Here is a 21,198-nt window from a genome sequence, read left to right as displayed (position 1 = left end):
CAGTTAGTGTTTTTTTTTTTAACTTTATAAATGGTATAATGTTTTACTCTGTAATCAGAGAATTTACCTGAAATAGGACAGCAAGGGAGAATGGGTATGCTATAAACAAGAAAATCATTATTCACAGAATTCTTTATAATTGAAAATTTAGCTCAACCTAAGTTTTAAATATTAGGAGAATAGTTAAGTACATTTAAACTGTAGTGTAATCATTAAAAATGTAAAGAGAGGAAATAAAATTAATATTTTATTACAATGTAAAGTCAAAAAGCTGAATTCCAAATTATATATACTATATGCAGACAACTATATAAACAAACAGAAAGAAAAGACATGTAGGAAATACATTAAAATGTTCATAATAGTTATCTTTGAGAGGTAGGACTTTGTCTTTTTTACTTTTATGTATTTTCTTAATATTGGAATTTATGTTTTTATAATGGAAACTTGACTTTGAAGACCTGTCACATAGAAGAGAATTGGACTTATTTTCTATCTCTGTGGGGCCAGAGTAAGACCAGTACTAGGGGTTAACAATGAACAAGTTTGGGTTCAGTGTAAGGTGAAGTGTTTTTTAGTTAGAGCCACGTACTCGTATATATGGAATAGATTCTAAAGCTCATGTTCTCATTGAAACCTACCTACCTCTACCACTCCATTTAAACTGCATCCTGCCCCAATTTCCCCAGTACTCCTAATCTCCCTCAGCATTTTCCAATTGTTTTCTTCATATCACTTATGATTTATTAAAATTCTGAGTAATTTACTTATTTAGTATGTTAATTGTTTCCTACATGTCTTTCTCCTCTTAAGGCAGAAATATCCCAAGAACTTGAACACTGCCTGGCACATTGAAGGCACTCAGTGTTTGTTCATTGAATTAATAAATGTGTTCTTATTAATTGTTCTGATCTTTATTTCCTTAGCCCAGCCTTCACTGTTGCCTTATAAGCCTTCTGGTAGTACAAAGATGTACTATGTTCCACAATTAAGTCAGACTCCTTCATTTCTGGATTCCAAATCAGATACTACCATCGAGAGCTCACACTCAGGTATTGTACAGAATTATTCAAAGTTTTATTTTTTGAAATCTGTTTGTAGATTGGCTGATTAATTCTGGAATGACTTTTTAATCTCTAAAAAGCACTGGTTAATTCAGTGCTTTTTAATCTTCAGTGAAATACGGAGCTTTTCATGCCTCAATCTCTGGTTCAGGTAGGTGAGTTATTTGGTCAGATATATTATGTACACTTAAATAGTTAATAAATATTTGATGACAAAATTTGTATAGACAGTTGTTTGTTTGGGTTAGAGGACTCTGCTAGGACAAGGTTTCTAAGTTTTCTCTGTTCATAGTGTGCCCTTAGTGTTTTGGTGATGTGGGGTTTTTTTCAATCATGTGGAATGTATGTAAATATAAGTTATTAGGGCACAAATACTTATTGTCTTGATCTAACAACTTAGACCAGTGGAGTTACTCTAGATGAAAGCCTAGGAATTGTTCTAATAGCTATTTTCTATTAGTAAGTTGTGCATCTACAGATAAGAGAAGGATCCAAGTAGAGTTTGCGGTCAGGGGCAAGTCATGCATTATTGTTAGCAAATATTTCAGCAAAGTACATTTCTCCTTAATTGAGAATGAGAAAGCAGTTAAAATCATAAAATCCTTTAAAAAAATACAAACAAGGCGAAGGTTACAACCTCCCAAAGAAAGACATAGATGTTATAAATTTACTTATTAGACCCAGTAACATTTGTAAGTATACTAACAAGACTCCTCTTTGAAGAAAGGTACCATGTGCTTTTTTTGTAAGCTATTTTATACCTCATACCATTGTTCATTAAAGACATCAAATATTTATGTATTAATCATCACTGTCAATAGTAGCAGAAAGCCAGAAGAGCAGAAAACTGGCTGGAATTTTTTATGGGGTGTGTGTGGTGTGGTTTGGAGTTATAGCAGAAAACTGGTGGAGTAAATAATTCCCTAGAATTCACCCCTAAATAAAAGCAACAACGAAATTGGCAAAACTTCTCAGAAAACTTTTCCAAAACTCTGGAAATTAACCAAAGTCTTATAACAATCCACTAAAGCATTTATTCAAGAAAAAATGGCTGAATCTTAGTAAGAACAGTAAGCTTTGTAGTATTTTAGTTTGCCCTACTCCCGGTCTCTTGCTCAGCTCAGTGATAACCTTGAAAGATATCATCCTACATTCCCAGGGCTGAAGGGAGCAGAACAGAGAAGGGATTGACATTCCCAAAGAATTGTCGGTATTTTACCTGTCTGGTAGTTCCCTGGAAGACCACTCAAAAGGCTTGTCTTTATTTAACCTCAGAGTTATCCAGTGGTGAAAAGCCTCTGTGTGTATGTGTGTGTGTTGGGGTGGGGGGGGGCGCTACTTGTCAAAAACGTTTACAGGCAAGTGTTTTAATGTCATAATGCCTGAGGTGAGGAGGACATTAGATTAACCAAAAGCTGAGGAAGAAAAACTGCATTGAGCTGTCCATAAATGTGAAAAGCTTTGACATATTCCTGAGACTGTAGAAAAACCCATACATACATAGGCCTGTGTGCATGCTCAGGAAAGACCTCAGAAGGCCCTGCCCGTTACCTATGGCTGCCCTTGAAGCTGTGAAAAAGGCTAAGCCAGAGTTGACATCTACCTGGCTCAGTGTTGAAGGCATGCCCTGACATGCACACACAGCCCCTCAGGAAAGACTGGAAGATTTATTGGTTCTAGTTGTATAAGGATCTCTCTGTCTAGGCATTAGCTGACCACTAAGCTAGTTGAATAGAAACTTCAATAGACTTTACAGAATTAATTTAGAAAAGTTACTTAAAAAAAAAAAAACAACAGCAAACCCTGGGGAGGGAGTAGAATTTGATTTCCAGAGTTGCTACATATTACTTAAGATGTCCATTTTTCAACAAAAATTTACAAGATATAGAAATTTAAAATATATATATTTATACACAAGTAAAATAGCAGCATAGAAACTGTTCCTGAGGAATCCCAGACATTGAACTTACTAAACAAAGACTTTAGCTATTTAGAATATGTTCAGAGAACATATTTCATAAATGAAACAATGTCTAAAGAACTAAAGGAAGTGTGAGTACAGTGTCTTACCAAATAGAGTATTAATAAAGAAAAAGACAAATAAATAAAATGAAGAAATATAAATTACAAAAAGAAACCAAATAGAAATTCTAGAGTTGAAAAGTAGAAGAACTCAGATAAAAAATTCACTAGAGGAGCTCACTATCAGATTTGAGGAGGCAGAAGAATCAGTGACTTTGAAGATCATTGCATTGCAATGACATATTCAAAGAGCTGAAAGAAAAACTGTCTACGTTGAATTCTGTATCCAGCAGAACTACCCTTCAAAAATGAAGGAGAAATTAAGACACTGTCAGATAAAAACTGAGAGTTCGTTGCTAGTTCAAACTGACCTACAGGACATACTAAAGAGATTCTTCAGAATGAAATGAATGGACACTAGACAGTAACTTGAATCCACATGAACAAAAGAGCACCAGTAAAGGTAACTACACAAAAAAATACAAGGCAGTATAAATGTGTTTTTGTTGTAAATCCATTTTTTCTCTTATATGACTTAACATGCATAAAGCAATAATTATAAATCTATGTTACTGGATACAAAATGTATAAAGATGTAGCTTGTGGGAATAAAATGGTACAAAGGGAGGCAATAGCTATAGAAAAAAGTTTCTGTATACTAGTGAAACTGGCCTTAATCCAAATAGATTGTTAATTTCGATTAAGATGTGCATGGTAATTCCCAGGACAACCCCTAAGAAAATAACTCAAAAATATATGACAAAAGTCACCATAGGAATTAAACTGTAATATGACACCAAAAGCAAGGCAATAAAAGGGAAAATAAATTAGACTTCATCAAAATTAAAAAGTTTTTGTGCATCTAGAAATATTATCAACAGAGTAAAAAAGTAACTCACGGAATTGGAGAAAACATTTGGAAATTATATATTTGGTAAGGGATTAACATCCAGAATATAGGAGGAACTCTGACAACTTAACATCATCAACAACAAAAACAATCGAATTTTAAAATGAACACTGGCCATTTCTCCAAGATATACAATTGGCCAAAAAGAACGTGAAAAGATATTCTACATCAGGTCATGAAGGAAATGCAAATCAAAACTACAGTGAGAGATTTTACTTCATACCCATTAGGGTAGCTATTATTAAACAAAATAACAAGGGGTTGGCAAGGGTATGGAGTAATTGGAATCCTTGTGTATTGCTGCTTGGACTTTAAAATGGTGCAGTCACTATTGAAAATAGTATAGAGTCTGGGTGGTGAACACACAATGTTATATAGAGATGACATACTACAGAATTGTATACTTGAAACCTATGTAATTTTACTAATCATTATCACCCCAATAAATTTTAATTTAAAAAAGAAAATAGTGTAATAGTTCCTCAAAAAATTAAACAGAATTACCATGTGCTCCAGCAATTCTACTTCTGAGTATATACACAAAAGAATTGAAATCAGGTATTTGAACAAATATTTGTATACCCATGTTCATAGCAGCATTATTCACAATAGGCAAAGGGTGGAAACAACTCAAATATCTATCAGCTGATGAATAGATAAATAAAATGTGATGTATACATACAATGGAATATTGTTTGCCTTAAAACAGAGTGAAATTCTGACGTATGATGTACTGTGGGTGAACCTTGAAAACATTGCCCTAAGTGAAATAAGCTAGTCACAAAAGGACAGATATTGTAGGATTCCACTTATATGAAGTATGTATACATTCATAGAGACAAAGTAGAATGGGGACTACCAAGGGGTGCTAGGAAGAAAATGGTATTACTGTTTAATAGGTACGGTTTCAGTTTGGGAAAATGAATAAATTCTAAAGATGGATGGTGTGATGGTTGCAAATGCAAATATACTACTTAATGCTCTGAACTGTATACTCAAAAATGGTTAAAAATGGTAAATTTTATGTATATTTTACCACAAGAAAAAATACTTTTTAAAAGCTTCCAAGAAAAACTATAATAGAATTTTAAAACTAGGTATCTGTCTTCCAAATTACTGTTGAGTATACAAACTTAAAATAATATAGAACAAGAATAGGAAATAAACTTTAAGATAGTGTAAACAGGTCAGATGAATGGATTACAATGAAAGATTTGTAGCTATGATAAATTTTAGCATACATTGACATTGTCTCATAGATGCATTTAACTTAAGCAAGTTCAATTACTTATATTTAACAAAAGAGAAGTAAAGAATTTTAAAGTACAACTGTTTTGTGCACTCTACACTTCATGAGCATATTACCATTAGGGTGTTTGAAATGGGACGTGGGAAACCTCCATTCTCAAAGTTCATTGTCCTCATTTGCCTTTTATAGTGTAATCATCTTATCTTTATCTTTCTTCCCTAAGTGTGATTCTAAAATGTAAAATATCTTTTGGTACAACATGGCCTCTAAACCCAAGCTAGGTACTTCATCAGGTGTTCAGATGCAGGCACAGTGATTTGTTGCAAGCTATGAGCAAAAAGTAGACTGTAGTGGATTTGAGCAGACAGGATGTCAATTTCAACATTGTGCCTTTCTTAGGACCCTTCAAGGGTGATTTCAACCCTGCATGGTTTCTCAACTTATGTGCTGACTTTAAGCTCTAGATTCCATTTAAAATGTATCTCTGCTTGAGAGAATAAAAAGATATGAAACTATATATATTGTGATCCCAGTATACCTTCACTTAGAAGGATATATAACCAAAGTTTGGTTGGTTTTTTCTAAAGATGTTTTCTGCATACTTTTCTGAATTTTCTGCAATGACCAGGTTGATTTTTTTTTTTTCCTAAGGTGACAGAAAGCTTTCATCTCATGTTCATTTTTTTCCTTCTGCCAAAAAGTGTTAAAACTCTGTGTTCCTAGAAGGTACTGTGCTAGGTGTTACATTTGCAGGGTGTAGAAAATAAACATGGCCCCTATAATCATGGAATGTATGTTCATGTGAGGAGACAGATATTAAACAAATAGACGACAAATAAGTGCATACAAAGTGTGATAAAAAAAATACTATGAATGTTTAAATTAAGGGGGGAGGGGTGTGGTAGATGAGGGTAAAGGGGATCAAATATATGGTGATGGAAGGAGAACTGACTGGTGGTGAACGCACAATGTGAGATATAGATAATGTATTACAGAATTGTACACCTGAAACCTATGTAACTTTACTAACAATTGTCACCCTAATAAACTGTAATTTAAAAAAAAAATTATTACAGTAAAAGACACATTGCCATTAATCACACTCAAAATATTCCCCCTCGCTTCGAACACACTTATCACATTGTTTTTGCCACTTTCTAAAGCAGTTCTGGAAGTCCTCTTTCGTGAGTGCCTTTAGTTGTGCTGTCATAGCTGCCTCGATGTCCTGAATCGATTCAAAACTTTCCCTTTCATGGTCATTTTGACTTTGGGGAAGAGCCAGAAGTCGCACAGTGCTAGATCTAGTGAATAAGGTGGATGAGGACACACCGTAATGTTTTTATTTGACAGAAATTGCTGTACCAGAAGCAATGTGTGACACCGAGCATTGTCATGATGGAGGATGAAGTAAGGACACTCACAAAAGAGGACTTCAGAACTGCTTCAGAAAGTGGAAAGAACAAGGGAGGGAGTATTTTGAGGGGGGTTAACGGCAATGTGTCTTTTACTGTAATTTTTTAAAAACTTAAACATTCACTGTATCTTTTGATCACACCTCATAATTATAAATGTTAAGAAAATAAGGTCTTAAGAAAATAATAAGAGGACCCAGTTTAATTTTAGGAGCTCACGACACTATTCCAAGGAAGAAACTTTTGAGCTGAGACCTAGAGGATAAAGGTGAGTTAGGCCGGCAGAGCAGAGAGTGAGTGTCGTCTGGCCAGAGGGAACGGAATGGGCAATGCTCCTGAAGCAGGGAAGTTGGATGCATTTGACAAAGAAGGCAGTGTGGGTAGAGTAGAGTGGTAGCTAGATACAGTTAATAGGCAGGTCCAAGATCATGCGGGGTCTTGTAAACCATATTAATAATTTGAGTTTTATTCAAGTAGGCAACTGTGGTGTGATTCACATTTGTAAAATTTATTCTGACTGCTATATGGACAATGGCTTATAGACGGGAAGGAGGGGATCCAACATGGGGAGGGAGAGTCAAGAAGTAGAAGTGAGGACACAAGTTAGAAGGCTGTTGCAGTAGTCAGTGCCAGAGATGATAGTATCTAGGATGAGTGATGGTGATAGAAATGGAGAGAAATGGATACAGCCACCTTGTTTTTAGGAAATAGTTCCTCCTGGACTTTGATAGAATGAGGTGAGGGAGAAGGAGGTGTAAAATGATTTCTAGTGTTCTAGAGTGAGCAACGGGGTGAACGGCGATGCCATTTACTGAAATGGAGAAGTCTGAGGAAGAAGCAGATTTGAGGAAGGTGATCAAAATATCTCCTTTGGACATGTTAAAAATGAGATTCCTGTTCCATATCCACCATAGAGATGTTAAATCTGCAATTGAATGTAGACAGAGTCCGTTTGCAGAGTCAGTATGCAAGGGCACCACGAAGAAGGTGGCGCTAATTCACACCATAAACATACGCTGTTGTGTTATGAAAACACAGGTGAGCATGAAGGTTCCAGATATCCTGTTAGAGACCTGGAGCAATAGTGTTAACTCTTCCTGCCCCAAACATAACTACACATACACATCCTACAGCTGTGCACAGATGCAGGAAAATAAGTACACATACACTCATTGGCATACGCACGTGTGTAACTACACTCTTTCAACTGCCTCTCAGCTCCCCTGAGGTTTTTTTCTCTTGCTCATCCACCCACTGCTCTCAGAAACTTCAGTATTGTTCACCACCTGAACCTGAACCTGACATAGTCACCTTTCTTGAAGAATGAAGGGTGGTAGTGAAGAGTGTGCACATGTGTGCTGTTGGTAGTGTGTATTCTCTGCTTATCTAGAAATATTTGTCAGTAGAAGGAACCCCGTGTATAGTTGTGTTGTACCATAATATATACTGACTTAAATTTTTTGTAATTAGGAAAGGGACATCTTTTTCTAATTTCTTCAAAAAATATGCTGTACGGGCTAACATTGTCTTGAATGCTTGAATCTGAAGCTCAGAAGCAAGGTCCCAGCTAGAGACACATATTTGTTGGTCATCAGCATGTAGATAGTGTTCCATACTTTGGTAATTGATGAGTTCACCCAGGAAAAGAGAGCCCAGTTCTGACCCCTTGAGGAACTCCAACAATGAGAGATTTGGTAGAAGAAAGGATACAGAGGACTTGCCAGAGAGGTGGGGAGCAAATAAGAGAAAGTGATGCCACAGAAGCTGAGAAATCCGGCACCATGAGTGCATGTGACCCAGAAAGCTCAGTGGGATCCTGGCAATCTGTCTTGAAAAGTCCTTCAGGATTTATTTATATTTGCACTGTACTGATGAGGCTGATACTTACCGAGCTTTTATTGCATATACATGACAGGTGCTCAGAAAATGCATGAAGTACAGAATCCCAGATTAGAAAGAAAAAAACATTTTTGTTGAAGATAATTCTATAGTTACCACAAACTCATGTTCAGAGATGTTTTTTCGCCTGTTATATGTGGCATAAACTCTTTATCAACAGTGTATATCGGAACACTGAAATGTATTTTTTTTTAAATAAAATTAGTTTCAAGTCTCATATTTTTTAATCATATAGTTTCCTTTCAATGTTTTGTCTCTTGATTGTCAGATTAATCTTCCCGAAACATAACTGATTACATAGCTGATAATCTTAATGATGCTGCATTTCATATACAATAAAATTTACACTCGTTACCTTGAGATCTATGCCCTGCTGAATTTTGTCCCAAACAATTATTTCTTAGGATCTCCTACTACTGTCTTCAATGTATTCTGTAATCCAGCCTGACCACAAATGTGTCTGCTCCTCTTTGCTTTCCTGCCTCCTTTTCTTCTAATGCTGTAACCTCTGCCTGAAATGTCTTATTCATTTTCCAAGGTACAATCTATTTTCTCCCTCCTCTGAAAACCTTCCTAAGCTGGCAGTTGTCTCCTTTCTGAACTTAGTCTACTCTTATATCATTTGCTTTTTCACCTTGTATTGTTGCAATTTATTGTACATATCTGACCGCTTCAGTTTGACTGACATCTCCTTCTGATTACCCACTCCATTGTAGTGCCTTTTTTTTAAAACTGGTTTAAGATGTAAATTTTTTGTCTTTCTTGAACTTCATGTCTATATTTGTGTTCATTGTACTACTTTCCCATTTTTCTGTAGGATCCAATGATGCCATAGCCCCAGATTTCCCAGCTCAGGTGCTGGGCACGAGAGATGATGAGCTGACACTTACTGTTAACATTAAGCATAAGGAGGGCATCTATAGTAAGAGGGCGGTGACCAAGGCATCCCCGTCAACAGGGAAAACGTCCTTTCAGAAAGATAACGCGGGTGAGTAGATTGGCTTTGCATGTTTTGTAGCTTTCTTTTTTTCCCGTGTTCATCCTAAATGAGAATATTGTCCAGTCTGTATCTTTTTTGCTTTGTTACACAGACTTTTTTTGCTAAGCGATTTTACTGGGTATATACAAGAAGGTAAAATATTTATAAAATCTTTTAAAATGCTTCACAGATTTTTGAAAACTGTAAACTTTATTTTCACTATGAGAAATAAAATATGTTGCAACTTCTGAAACGAACAATATCCAATGAAGTCTGTTTTAGAGACTAGAATCCATAGAAAATCTTGATTAAATTGTCTGATGAATTTATCTGTCAGATGGTGCAAACTAGTGACACTTTGGTAAACACAGATAATCCTGTGATCCTACTGACAGACACTTGAGAGGGGGAGGATATGAAAAAATTGGCAGGGAATAAAGTGATAGACTAAGGGAACTCCCATCAGAAGTCTGCACAAAGAACTCGCCAGCTATAACTTATCCATAGGCTGCATTGTAAGAATGATGTGTTTGAAATGAAGTGTCGGGCTCTTTTACCTAAGGGACCTCCCACCTGTTATAGGGGTCTCCTGATGCTGTTATTCTTGGTCTACTTTTAAACTTTGTATCTTAAGGGAAAGCCTTCTCCTGACTTACTCCTATGTAGCCATTTCACCAGGGGAAAAGCCCAGCCTTAGAACTCCTCACCTTAAATGATTTAGAAGGATAGAGGGGAAGATGCCTGCCTGAAGAAATTGAATAGTGACCTATGTATAATAATAGCTAAGTGAGCTCATAAAATATGTCAGAAATAAAAACCTCAGTGGAAGGATTGGAGCATAAAAATGAGAAAATCTCTTCGAAAGTAGAACATAAAAAGAAGATACATTTAAAAAAAAAATAAGAAAATTCAAGATTGGCCTAAAAGGTTCAATGTCAAAAAACAGGTGTTCCAAGAGACAATAGAGAAATAGTTAATGAGAGCCATATATATTAGGGTGAGTAAATCCCCAAATCATAATATTGAGTGAAAAAGGCATGTTGCTTAAAGATACATAGAGTATTATATACTGTTTATATAAAATTTAAAGATGTGCAAAACAGTTTTGTGCATTGTTGATTAATTCATGCAGTATCGTTTTAAAAATTCAAAAACGTCCTTGAGATTGGTAAACTCTAAATCAGTATAAAGGTTGCTTCTGAAAAAAAAGAGACAGGCATCATTGAGTCTTTACACAGGATTCTTAAACTCTGTGGTAAACACATTGGTGTTCATTATGTTAAGTTTTCAGTACTCTCTGTTGCCTTTCTGATTTCTTTGTTGAAAAATATACTTAGAGGTAGAAAATGAATTTCTTGTCAACCCATTATAAAATCATATAACCATTATTTACTGTTTGGTGACTGTTATGTTTATTGTATTGGTGATTTTTTAAATGTATTTGCCAACATTATTTTACACTTGAGTTTTCTCATATGATTAAAAAAGAAAAGAGCTGATTTAAAAAGACCAATAAGATAGATAAATCTCTAGCAAGTATGACCAAGAAAAACAGAAAGAAAATAGAAAGTATTAGATAAGTTTAAAAGGATATAACTTAAGTTTTCTTTTTTAATTAAAGCTTATTGGGGTGAAATTGTTAGTAAAGTTACATAGATTTCAGGTGTATAGTTCTGTAATACATGATCTATATATCACATTGTGTGTTCAACACCCAGTCAGTTCTCCTTCCATCACCATATATTTGATCCCCTTTACCCTCATCAACCACCCCCCTCCCCCGTTACACTCCAATAAACACTAAACTATTGTCTGTGTCTATGAGTTTTTGTTTGTTCATTTGTTTGTCTTGTTTTTTGGTTGTTTTCAATTTTATATACCACATGTCAGTGAAATCATGTGGTTCTCGACTTTTTCTGTCTGACTTATTTCGCTAAGCATAATAATCTCAAGATCCATCCATGTTGTCGCAAATGGTACTATTTCATCTTTTCTTATGGCAGAATAGTATTCCATTTTGTATTGTATGAGTACTATATATATAATGTACATGACATAAGTGCTTTTCTAGGAGTATACGAAATATGAAAATTGGCTCCATAAAGTAACAAAAACTTTGAGTAGGCCAAAGAGCTTGAAAGGGTTGTTCATATCTACTTTTCTACTTGGAAAAAGATACCTGATCTAGACGTTTTTATTTACTGTTGTGTCAAACCAGCAAAGAACAGATTTTATATAAAGTGATACTTTATTTAAACCATTGTACGCAGAAAAGTACAGAGAGCTTTCCAATTCATGTTATAAATCCACCATAACTGTCACAACTTTTACGTGGGGGTGCCTGAGAGGTGCTTTTTTCCAAATATATATATAAAGAAGTTTTAGGTTTTGTTTTTGTGTGTTTTTGGGGTTGGGTTACTTGCCTTTTGTGTTTATTATCTTTTCCTTCTCTGTGGCATCGGGTGATGCCATTATTTCAGGTTCCCAAGTTCAAGTTCTTATCACTGGAGATGAGAACCTCTCAGACAAAAACCAGAAAAAGGAGCTCTACAGTAAAAACGCAGTGACTAACACTGCCCAAACTGAAGAAAAAGAATCCTTTCAGAAAGATACTGCAGGTAGTTAACTGGATTATCTGCATGTTATTTTCTCCTGGCCTTCTAAAATGAGTGTAACAGAACAGTATTCTCTGTTCTCTTCTAGCTCTCTTCAAACCTCCTCTAATTTACTCAATATCTGAAGTAGGATATTAGCTGTAATTTTTAGTCTACATTGGCTGGTATAAATATTTTATAAAACATTTTTAAAGTGTCTTTGAGACATTTCTGGAGAACTGTGAATATAGTGCACAAATTAATTTCATTTCCAGAAATTCACATAATGGACATTTAAAAACTACTGATTATAGAAATCCAGTGCCATGAGATGCCGACTTCCTAATATTGTTGGACATAAGCCTTTGTGCTTTAGGAATTCAGCTTGTTTAGTGCCTTAACTACTTATCCAGTTAATTTTGCTTCAATGGGACAATGCTGATGAAAAATGCCTGTAAAAATGAGTTTAAATTAGGAATAGTTTTGGCTCTGAGAGATGAAAACAAAAACAAAATAACATTGGCTTAAAGAAGGAAGGAAATTATTTCTCTTTCTCATAAAAATCCAGAAATAGGCATCCAGGATTGACATGGTACTCCAGAGTGTCAGGGAACAAAGCTCTCTCTCCTCTTGCTCCAATATTTTTAGGCTCCATTCTCATGCTGTAGCCATCTGGTCCATATTCCAGCCAGCAAAAAGAAAGAAAAGGAAAGAAAAAAACATATTCTTTCTTGAAAATACTTCTCAAAATACATGTACCATCCTATTGGACAGACTTCGTCACATGGTCACACTAAGCTGTTGCCACAGAAGCTGGGAAAGATAATCTTCATTCTGGAGACTACTTTGTTTCCCCAAAAATGAGACCTAGCCGGACAATCAGCTCTAATGAGTCTTTTAGAGCAAAAATTAATATAAGACCCGGTCTTATAGTAAAATAACACTGGGTCTTATATTAATTATTGCTCCAAAAGACGCATTAGAGCTGATTGTCCGGCTAGGTCTTATTTTCAGGGAAACACGGTATATGCCCAGCTAAATCAGGGTTCTATTTTAGAGGAACAGGAAAATGGACTTCAGAGGACAGCTGGTCGTCTGCCACAATGAAATATTTTGGAGCATAATTAACCACATCTCCTGTTTTGTATATTACTTTTTTTCCAAAAGTTATATTCTGGGCAACACTTCAAAATTTTACCCACCTTTTGCTGTTGCTGGAAATGAATGTTCCAGAAACAGTTTCAATCATGTTAACCTCCTAATCAAAAAGTTCTCCTTGTCCTTAAGAATAAAATCTTAACTTTTTTAGCATAGTCTTTCAGAACAGTAGAATCAGCTCCAAAACAACTTTTAAAACTCTAATTTTCACCTCTTTTCTTTTTAATTCCTATAATCAAATCAACTATATCGTTGCTCTGTTTCTTAGATGTTAAGTTTCTGACTCCATTCTTTTCTTGGGTAGTCACGTTTGCCTAGAATGCCTTTCTCTTTCCATCCCAGTGTGTATCTCAGCTCAACTATCTTCTAACACCAAAATTAGTTGTTCACTTTACTCCAGAGTTCTAGCATGATCCTCCTAGCAGCAATTACTTTCTCCTACTTTGAGTACTTACAATTCCTTATCTGCCTTTCTCTTCTGGTATAATTTTTTTTGCTTTGTATGATTTCTGTGTATATATATATATATTTTTAACTCTAATTTAGATCAACAGTTCAACAGTTTCTAAACACATTTCTGATTGCTCTTTTTATTTTTTCTTCAACACCAGTAACAGTGCCTTTCACATAGTAGATGCCAGAGAGGTATTTTAAAATATTTTTTTCTCAACTTCCTGCCTGGATAGGGTGTTAATTGCCTTCTCTTAGGTTCCAGTGATGCTGCCGCTGCAGAGCACTCGGCTCAGCCACAAGACACAAAGATCGAAAGCCCATCAGACACTAAAGCCATTAAACAGAAAGAGGAGATCCATAGGAAGAGTACAGTTCCTAAGGAAGCCTGGTCAGAAGATAAAGAATCCTTGCAGATAGATATGGAAGGTAATGGGATTGGGGTATGTGTGTGTAAGAAAGAAAGAAACAGAAGGCGGGGCTCTGTCTGTGTATTTCCATTTCATTCTGATGAGAATATAGCATCACGATTTAAGCAGAGTTCCATTTTATCTTTTCTTCTTTTTTTTCTTATGTAAATGACTTCAGTGCTACTTTGTGTAGATGTACATATTAATTTGTAAAGTAATTGTTACATGTGGGAAAAGATCTGGCAACTTAGAAACAGGATTATAAATAAATACCTAAGGCTGATAGTATTAGAAGTGAGGTATCATGTCTCAGTACTGAAAGAGAGAAAAACCTAAAGGTATTCCAGAAGACTCTAACAAAGACAGAAAGATCCTCAATACAAACTTTTTGATAATTCCAGTAAAAAAGAGCCAAGATCATATCTATTTATGTTTATTCAGGCGCTCTTTTTCTAACATAAAAGAAAAGCACAGAGGACACAAGCCATTACTACCTACCTGTCAAACTTTATGTCTTTGAGGAAGATAGAACAGTACCCAAATAAGGAAAGAAAATAGTCAAGGAGCTATAATCTACCCATATTGTATTTTGAAATAGTACAGGTGAAGCTGCTCACATCAGTAATGTATAAGAAAGGGGCGGCTGGATGGCTCAGTTGTTTAAAGCGCGAGCCCTCAATAACAAGGTCGCCAGTTCAATTCCCGCATGGGATGGTGGGCTGCACCCCCTGCAACTAAAGATTGGAAACGGTGACTGGACTTGGAGCTGAGCTGTGCCCTCCAGAACTAGACTGAAGGACAACAACTAGGAGCTGATGGGCCCTGGAGAAATACACTGTTCCCCAATATTTCCCAATTCAAAAAAAAAAAAAAAAAATTAAGGAATGTATAAGAAAAATGATTTTCCACAAGGGTGCCAAGACTACATAGTGGGGAAAGAACAGTCTCTTCAACAAATGGGGTTGGAAAACTGGATATCTACATGCAAAAAATGAACTTGGACCCTTACTTGTTACCATATATGAAAATTAACTCAAAATGGATCAAAGATCTAAACACAAGAGCCAAAATTACAAAACTATTCAAAGAAAACATAGGGGGAAATCATGACGTTGGATTTGGCAGTGATTTCTTGAATCTGACACCAAAAGCACAGGCAACAAAAGCAAAAAATAATAATTATACTACATCAAAATTAAAAACTGTATCAAAAGGTACAATCAATAGAGTGAAAGGCAACCTGTGAAATGGGAGAAAGTATTTGCAAATCATTTTAAGTGATTAATATCAAGGTTATATGCGGAACTTCTATTACTCAGCAGCAACACAAAAACCCAATTTAAAAATGGGCAAAGGACTTGAATAAACAATTCTCCAAAGAAGACATATGAATGGCCAATAAGCATATGAAAAGATGTTCGGTATCACTAATGATCAGAGACAAGCCAATCAAAAGCACAGTGACATGTTGCTTCACACCCATTAGGATGACCACTGTCAAAAGAACAGAAAATAACCATTGATGACAAGGATGCAGAGAAATTGGAACCATTGTACACTGTTGGTGGAAATATAAAATGGTGCAGCTATTATGAAAAATAGTATGGAGTTTCCTCAAGAAACTAAAAATGAATTGCCATATTATCCAGCAATTCCACTTCTGGGTATACATCAAAAAAAATTCAAAGCAGGAACTCAGAGATATATGCACACTCATGTCCATTGCAACATTTTGCAAATTGATCAATATGTGAAAACAGCCCAAATGTCCATCAACAGATAAATGGATAAAGAAAATGTAGTGTATATATACAATTGAATATTATGCAGCCTTAAAAAAGAAGAAATCCTGTCACATGCCACAACATAAGTGAACCTCAGGGATATTGTGCTAAGTGAAATAAACCAGTCACAAAAGGAAAAATACTGTATATTCCACTTATATGCAGTATCAAAAGTAGTCAAAATCATTGAAGCATAAAATAGAAAAGTGGCTGCCAAGAGAGGAGGAGGGAGAATTAGTGTTTAGTGGGTATAGAGTTTCAGTATTGCAAAATAAAAATGTTGTAGAGATCGGTTCCACAACAATGTGAATATCATTAGTGCTATTGAACTGCACACTTTTAAAATGGTTACGATGTTTAATGTTACGTGTTTTTTTACCACAATAAAAAAAAAATAAGACTGCATATGATGAGAAAACAGAACACTGCAACTCTGCAATGGGTAGCATAGGAGATACAGCTTCGAAAAGAAAGATGGAAATCTAATCTGTAAAAGCGTGCTCTAATCTAGAAGAGAAGAAAATTTTTCCTAAATTTTTCGTACTCTGAATAATTACAGAAAGCATGAAATGTGTTAAATAAAAGTTAAGATAATAATGAGATGTAAAGAAAGACTTAGGGTATCAGAGAACAAATTGAAGGAAAAAAAATGTACCAATTAAGAGAAAAAGGAGATGAAAGCGATTAGAAAAAAAAATTATTATTTGAGAACTGACAGTGAAAATCCACCATAATGATGTCTGTTGGTATCTCTAAAGAACATAACAAAAAAAGAATAAAATGTGTAAGTAAAACCCTGCAATTTACAAGGACATACCAAGTCCTAGGAAAAATGTATAGATAATAACACCCAGATGGTTGTTGGTGATAGTACGGAACTTCAAAGAAAAAGAAAAAAAATCATACAGACATTGCAGAAAAAGCAAGGAGAAAAGGCAGCCAGGAGACAAACAGAATAAAGAGAAGTTAAAGTATAAGTGAGCTAACTTCATCTTTAAAGTCGGTAAGTCAAGAAATATATATGTAAGCATAGTATTTAAAATTATAAAGGTTACCTCTAAAAGTGTTAAAATCCAATTATGAAACATCCAAAATATTTAGAAAAATGGTAGGAGCAGCAGGAGTATAGAGGAAGGAAAAAAGAAATCAGAAAGTAAATTTGTAACAAAAAAGACCATAAAATGAGAGAATGGGATTAGCTCAGTTGGTTAGAGCATGGTGCTGATAACACCAAGGTTGCCGGTTCGATCCCCACATGGGCCACTGTGAACTGCGCCCTCCTTAAAAAAATAAAAATAAAACATAATGTCTAAAAAAATAAAAAATGAGAGAATGGGTAGTATATAATAAGACTATATAAGTAAATATAGGATAAATTCACCTATTTAAAAAAACTCTCAAAATATAAAAAACTCGGGTTAGGTTAAAAAACAAATTCAGTCTCATGCTATATAGCAGGCACACTGAAAATAAAGTGACTCAGGAAGTTTAAAAATAAAAGTAAAACAAGACATGAAAAAGAAATTTGGAGACATGATGTTAATATAGATGAGATTAAATTCAGGAATTAAGGAGGAATATTTTTTACAGATTTGCAATTCACAATGAGGCTGTAACACAAATCTTTAAACATGAAATCGCATAAAAATATATAAAACAAAAACCGGGAGCACCATCAGTAAGGAAGTTTATGTTGCCTTAGAATGAAGATATAGAATAATATGAAAACGACTCATGATATATTGTTAGGCAAAAGATGTTTGGGTGGGAAGGGAAATTTGCTAGAGGGGGCAAAAATTACAAAACAGACCACAAACTATCAGAAAACCCTAGAGGACCTTCAAGGAGAAATGGACAATTCAGAATACATGGGATTTTTGCCATTTATTTAGACCTTTAATTTATTTCCAGTGTTTTGTAGTTTTCAGAGTAGAAGTCTTTTGTTAAATTTCTTCCTAAATATTTTAATTTTTTGATATTATTCTGAATAGAATGATTTTCTTAATTTTGTTTTCAGTTTAATTCCAAGTGTATAATACAATTGATTTTTTAATATTTATCTTTTACCTTTCAACCATGCTGGATCATTTATTAATTCTGATAGATTTTTAATGTATTCTTAGGATTTTCTAGTTACAAGATCTTGATATCTGTAAATATAGCTTTACTTCGTCCTTTGCAGACTTCACACCTTTTTATTTTTCCCCAATTACCCTGCCTAACACCGTAAGTACAGTGTTGCATGGAAGTGAGAAGAGCAGACATCCTTGTATGTTCCTGTCTAGGGGGCAGACATTGTCTTTCATTGAGTATGATTTTAGCTGTGTGTTTTTCATAGATACCCTTTATCAGATTGTGGGAGTTTCCTTTATTCCTAGTTTGCTGTGTGTTTGCATCAAAAAAGGGATTGGATTTTGTAAAAAACTAAAAAAAAAAAAAAAAAAAAAAAAAGGAAAAATTATATATTCCACTTTAGAGGCTTGGCTGTAACGAGAAGCAAAGAAATGGGCCAGACCCTGAGGGAGGATATCAGGGTTTTCTAAAAACATGACATCCTAACTGATGCTTTCAAGATGTCGGAAATGATCCAATAAATAGAGAAAGCTTGAAGATATGAAAGAGATATTAAAGTAATAGGATCCAAGATTTTGAAAGGAAGATGAGTTGGGCTCCGGAGCACCTTGTAAAGAAGGAGGATGGGTTCTGCTGTTGCATCTGGAAAGGTTGTAGGTGTAGGTGGATTGGCAGAGGGTGGTGGCATTAGTGTTGCCTACATGATGATCTCTCTGCCCAGAATATTCTTCAACTGCTGTGTTTTTGGTTTTCCTCTCATTTTCACTTTGCATTTCACCTTCCTCACCTTCTTACATCACTTTTTTTTTTTATCATTCATAGCCTTAATACAATTTATAATTATATAGCTGCAGTCGCAAATATCTGTAGAAACTAAGCAAAACCTCTCAGTTTTTAAATGTTGCTAGCTAATTCTAAAATTGTAGAGTCTTTTTTAAAATTGAGATATAATTGACATATAACATTGTATTAGTTTTAGGTGTACCACAACATGATTTGATATATGTATGCATTGTGAAATGACTACCACAATTAGTTAACATCCATCACCACACAGTTACGTTTTTGTTCTTGTGATGAGAACTTTTAAGATCCACTCTGTTAGCAACTTTCAAATATACAACACAGTGCTGTTAACTATAGTCACCATGCTGTATGTTACAGCCCCAGGACTTACTCATCTTGTAACTGGAAGTTTGTGACTTTTGACTGCCTTCACCCATTTTGCCCACCTCCCACTTCCCCTCCTTGCCTCTGGTATCTACCAGTCTGTTCTCTTTATCTATAAATTTGGCTTTGTTTTTGTTTTTGAGATTCCACATATAAGTGATATCATACAGTATTCATCTTTCTCTCTCTGACTTATTTCGCTTAGCATAATGCCCTCAAGTTTCATCTATGTTGTTGCAAATGGCAGAATTTCCTTCTTTTTTTATGGCTGAAAAATATCCATTGTGTTTGTATACCATATTTTCTTTGTTCATCCAGCAGAGGACACTTAGGTTGTTTCCATGTATCGGCTATTGTAAATAATGCTACAGAAAACATGAGGGTGCAGATATCTTTTTAAAATAGTAACTTCATCTTCTTTCAATAAATACCAGACATGCAATTGCTGCACCATTTTTAATTTTTTGAGGAACAATCCTTACTGTTTTTCATAGTAGCAGCACCAATTTACATTCCCACCCTCACTACACAGAAAAGCGAACCCTTTTCTTCACATCCTGACCAACACTTGTTATCTCTTGTCTTCTTGATAATAGCCATTCTAACAGGTGTGAGTTGATAACTCATTATGGTTTTGATTTGCATTTCCCTTATGATTAGTAATGTTGAACACCTTTTCATGTATCTGTTGACCATAGAATGCCTTCTTTGGAAAAATGTCTATTTAGATCCTGTTTTGTGCTGGTCTCAGCCTACTGATAGTAATGTTGTCAGTTAGAAATGCCTGTGAGTAATCTGCAGACATCTCCCCTTTCCAAACCAATGCTATGACTGGACCGACCCTTGTGGTTCTTATGGTTGCAAGACACCCTTCAGCAATAACCATCAGGAAACTCTGAAGAAAAAAAGTTTATTACTTCAGGCCCTGGAACATAGTATAAGACACGCCAGGAACACCCAGCAAGATCGGGGATAGAGAAAGAAAGAACAAGCAAGGACCTGAGGTTCTGCTTTTATTGGGATAAAGAGTGCCATCTAGGGTTTCAGGAGCTAACTCTTTGTTGGCAAATTTAAAACACAAGAGCAGGAATTTAAAGCACCGAAAGAGAGAAAAAAGAAAACAACAACCAACAACCCAAAAGGCAAGTTATCTAAATCAACCAGTATCTGAAATAAAGCTGCCTCATGTTATGGGTGGGGTGGGGGACACATCCTGGCTTTTTTATCTACTTGTATGCTGACAATGTGTTTATTCGAGACAGGCTTCCTTAAAGTGGATATCTCTTTGAAGAGGATGCCTGGGCAATCAAAGCTTAAGTCAAGTGCTTGCATTACAAAAAGAAATGCCAGCTGTCAGGGCTTACCTACAGATATTCGGCTCATTTTTGAATTGGATTATTTGTTGAGCTGTCTGAGTTCTTTAGTTTAGATATTAACCTCTTATCAGATACATGATTTCCAAATGCTTCCCCCCATTCAGTAGGTTGCCTTTTCATTTTGATGATGGTTTCCTTTGCTGTACAGAACTTTTTGGTTTCAAGTCCTACTTTTCAATTTTGCTTTTGTTGCCTTTGCTTTTGGTATCAAATTCAAAAAATCATTGGCAAGACCAATGTACAGGAGCTCACCCCTGTTTTCTTCTAGGAGTTTTATGGTTTCAGGTCTTAAATTTAAGTCTTTAATCCATTTTGAGTTGATTTTTGTGTTTGGTGTAAGATAGTGGCCCAGTTTCATTCTTCTGCATGTGGCTGTCCAGTTTTCCCAGCATCACTTATTGAAGAGACTGTCCTTTCCCCATTGTGCAATCTTGGCTCCTTTGTCATAAATTAATTGACTCTATCTATATACGCGGGTTTATTTCTGGGCTCTCTATTCTCTTCCACTGGTCTATATGTCTGTCTGTATTCAAATACTATTACTGTTTTGATTATGATAGCTTTGTAATATAGTTTGATATCAGGAAGCAGGATCCCTCCAATTTTGTTCTTCATTCTCAACCTTGCTTTTGTTATTTGTAGTCTTTT

General features: G+C 35.2%; 1 protein-coding gene across 1 annotated transcript in view; it reads left to right on the top strand.

The window, feature by feature from the left end:
- ALMS1 (ALMS1 centrosome and basal body associated protein) overlaps nucleotides 1–21,198 on the top strand; it is a 149,455-nt gene that overhangs the window by 86,928 nt on the left and 41,329 nt on the right. The window contains exons 13-16 of the mRNA XM_033124877.1: nucleotides 927–1,052; nucleotides 9,374–9,544; nucleotides 12,016–12,153; nucleotides 13,996–14,166. Of these exons, the coding sequence (XP_032980768.1) occupies nucleotides 927–1,052; nucleotides 9,374–9,544; nucleotides 12,016–12,153; nucleotides 13,996–14,166 (606 nt within the window). The remainder of the gene's footprint in view (nucleotides 1–926; nucleotides 1,053–9,373; nucleotides 9,545–12,015; nucleotides 12,154–13,995; nucleotides 14,167–21,198) is intronic.

The sequence above is a fragment of the Rhinolophus ferrumequinum genome, chromosome 13, assembly GCF_004115265.2.
Source record: "Rhinolophus ferrumequinum isolate MPI-CBG mRhiFer1 chromosome 13, mRhiFer1_v1.p, whole genome shotgun sequence".
NCBI lineage: Eukaryota > Metazoa > Chordata > Mammalia > Chiroptera > Rhinolophidae > Rhinolophus > Rhinolophus ferrumequinum.
This window is presented reverse-complemented; position numbering and strand designations above follow the sequence as displayed.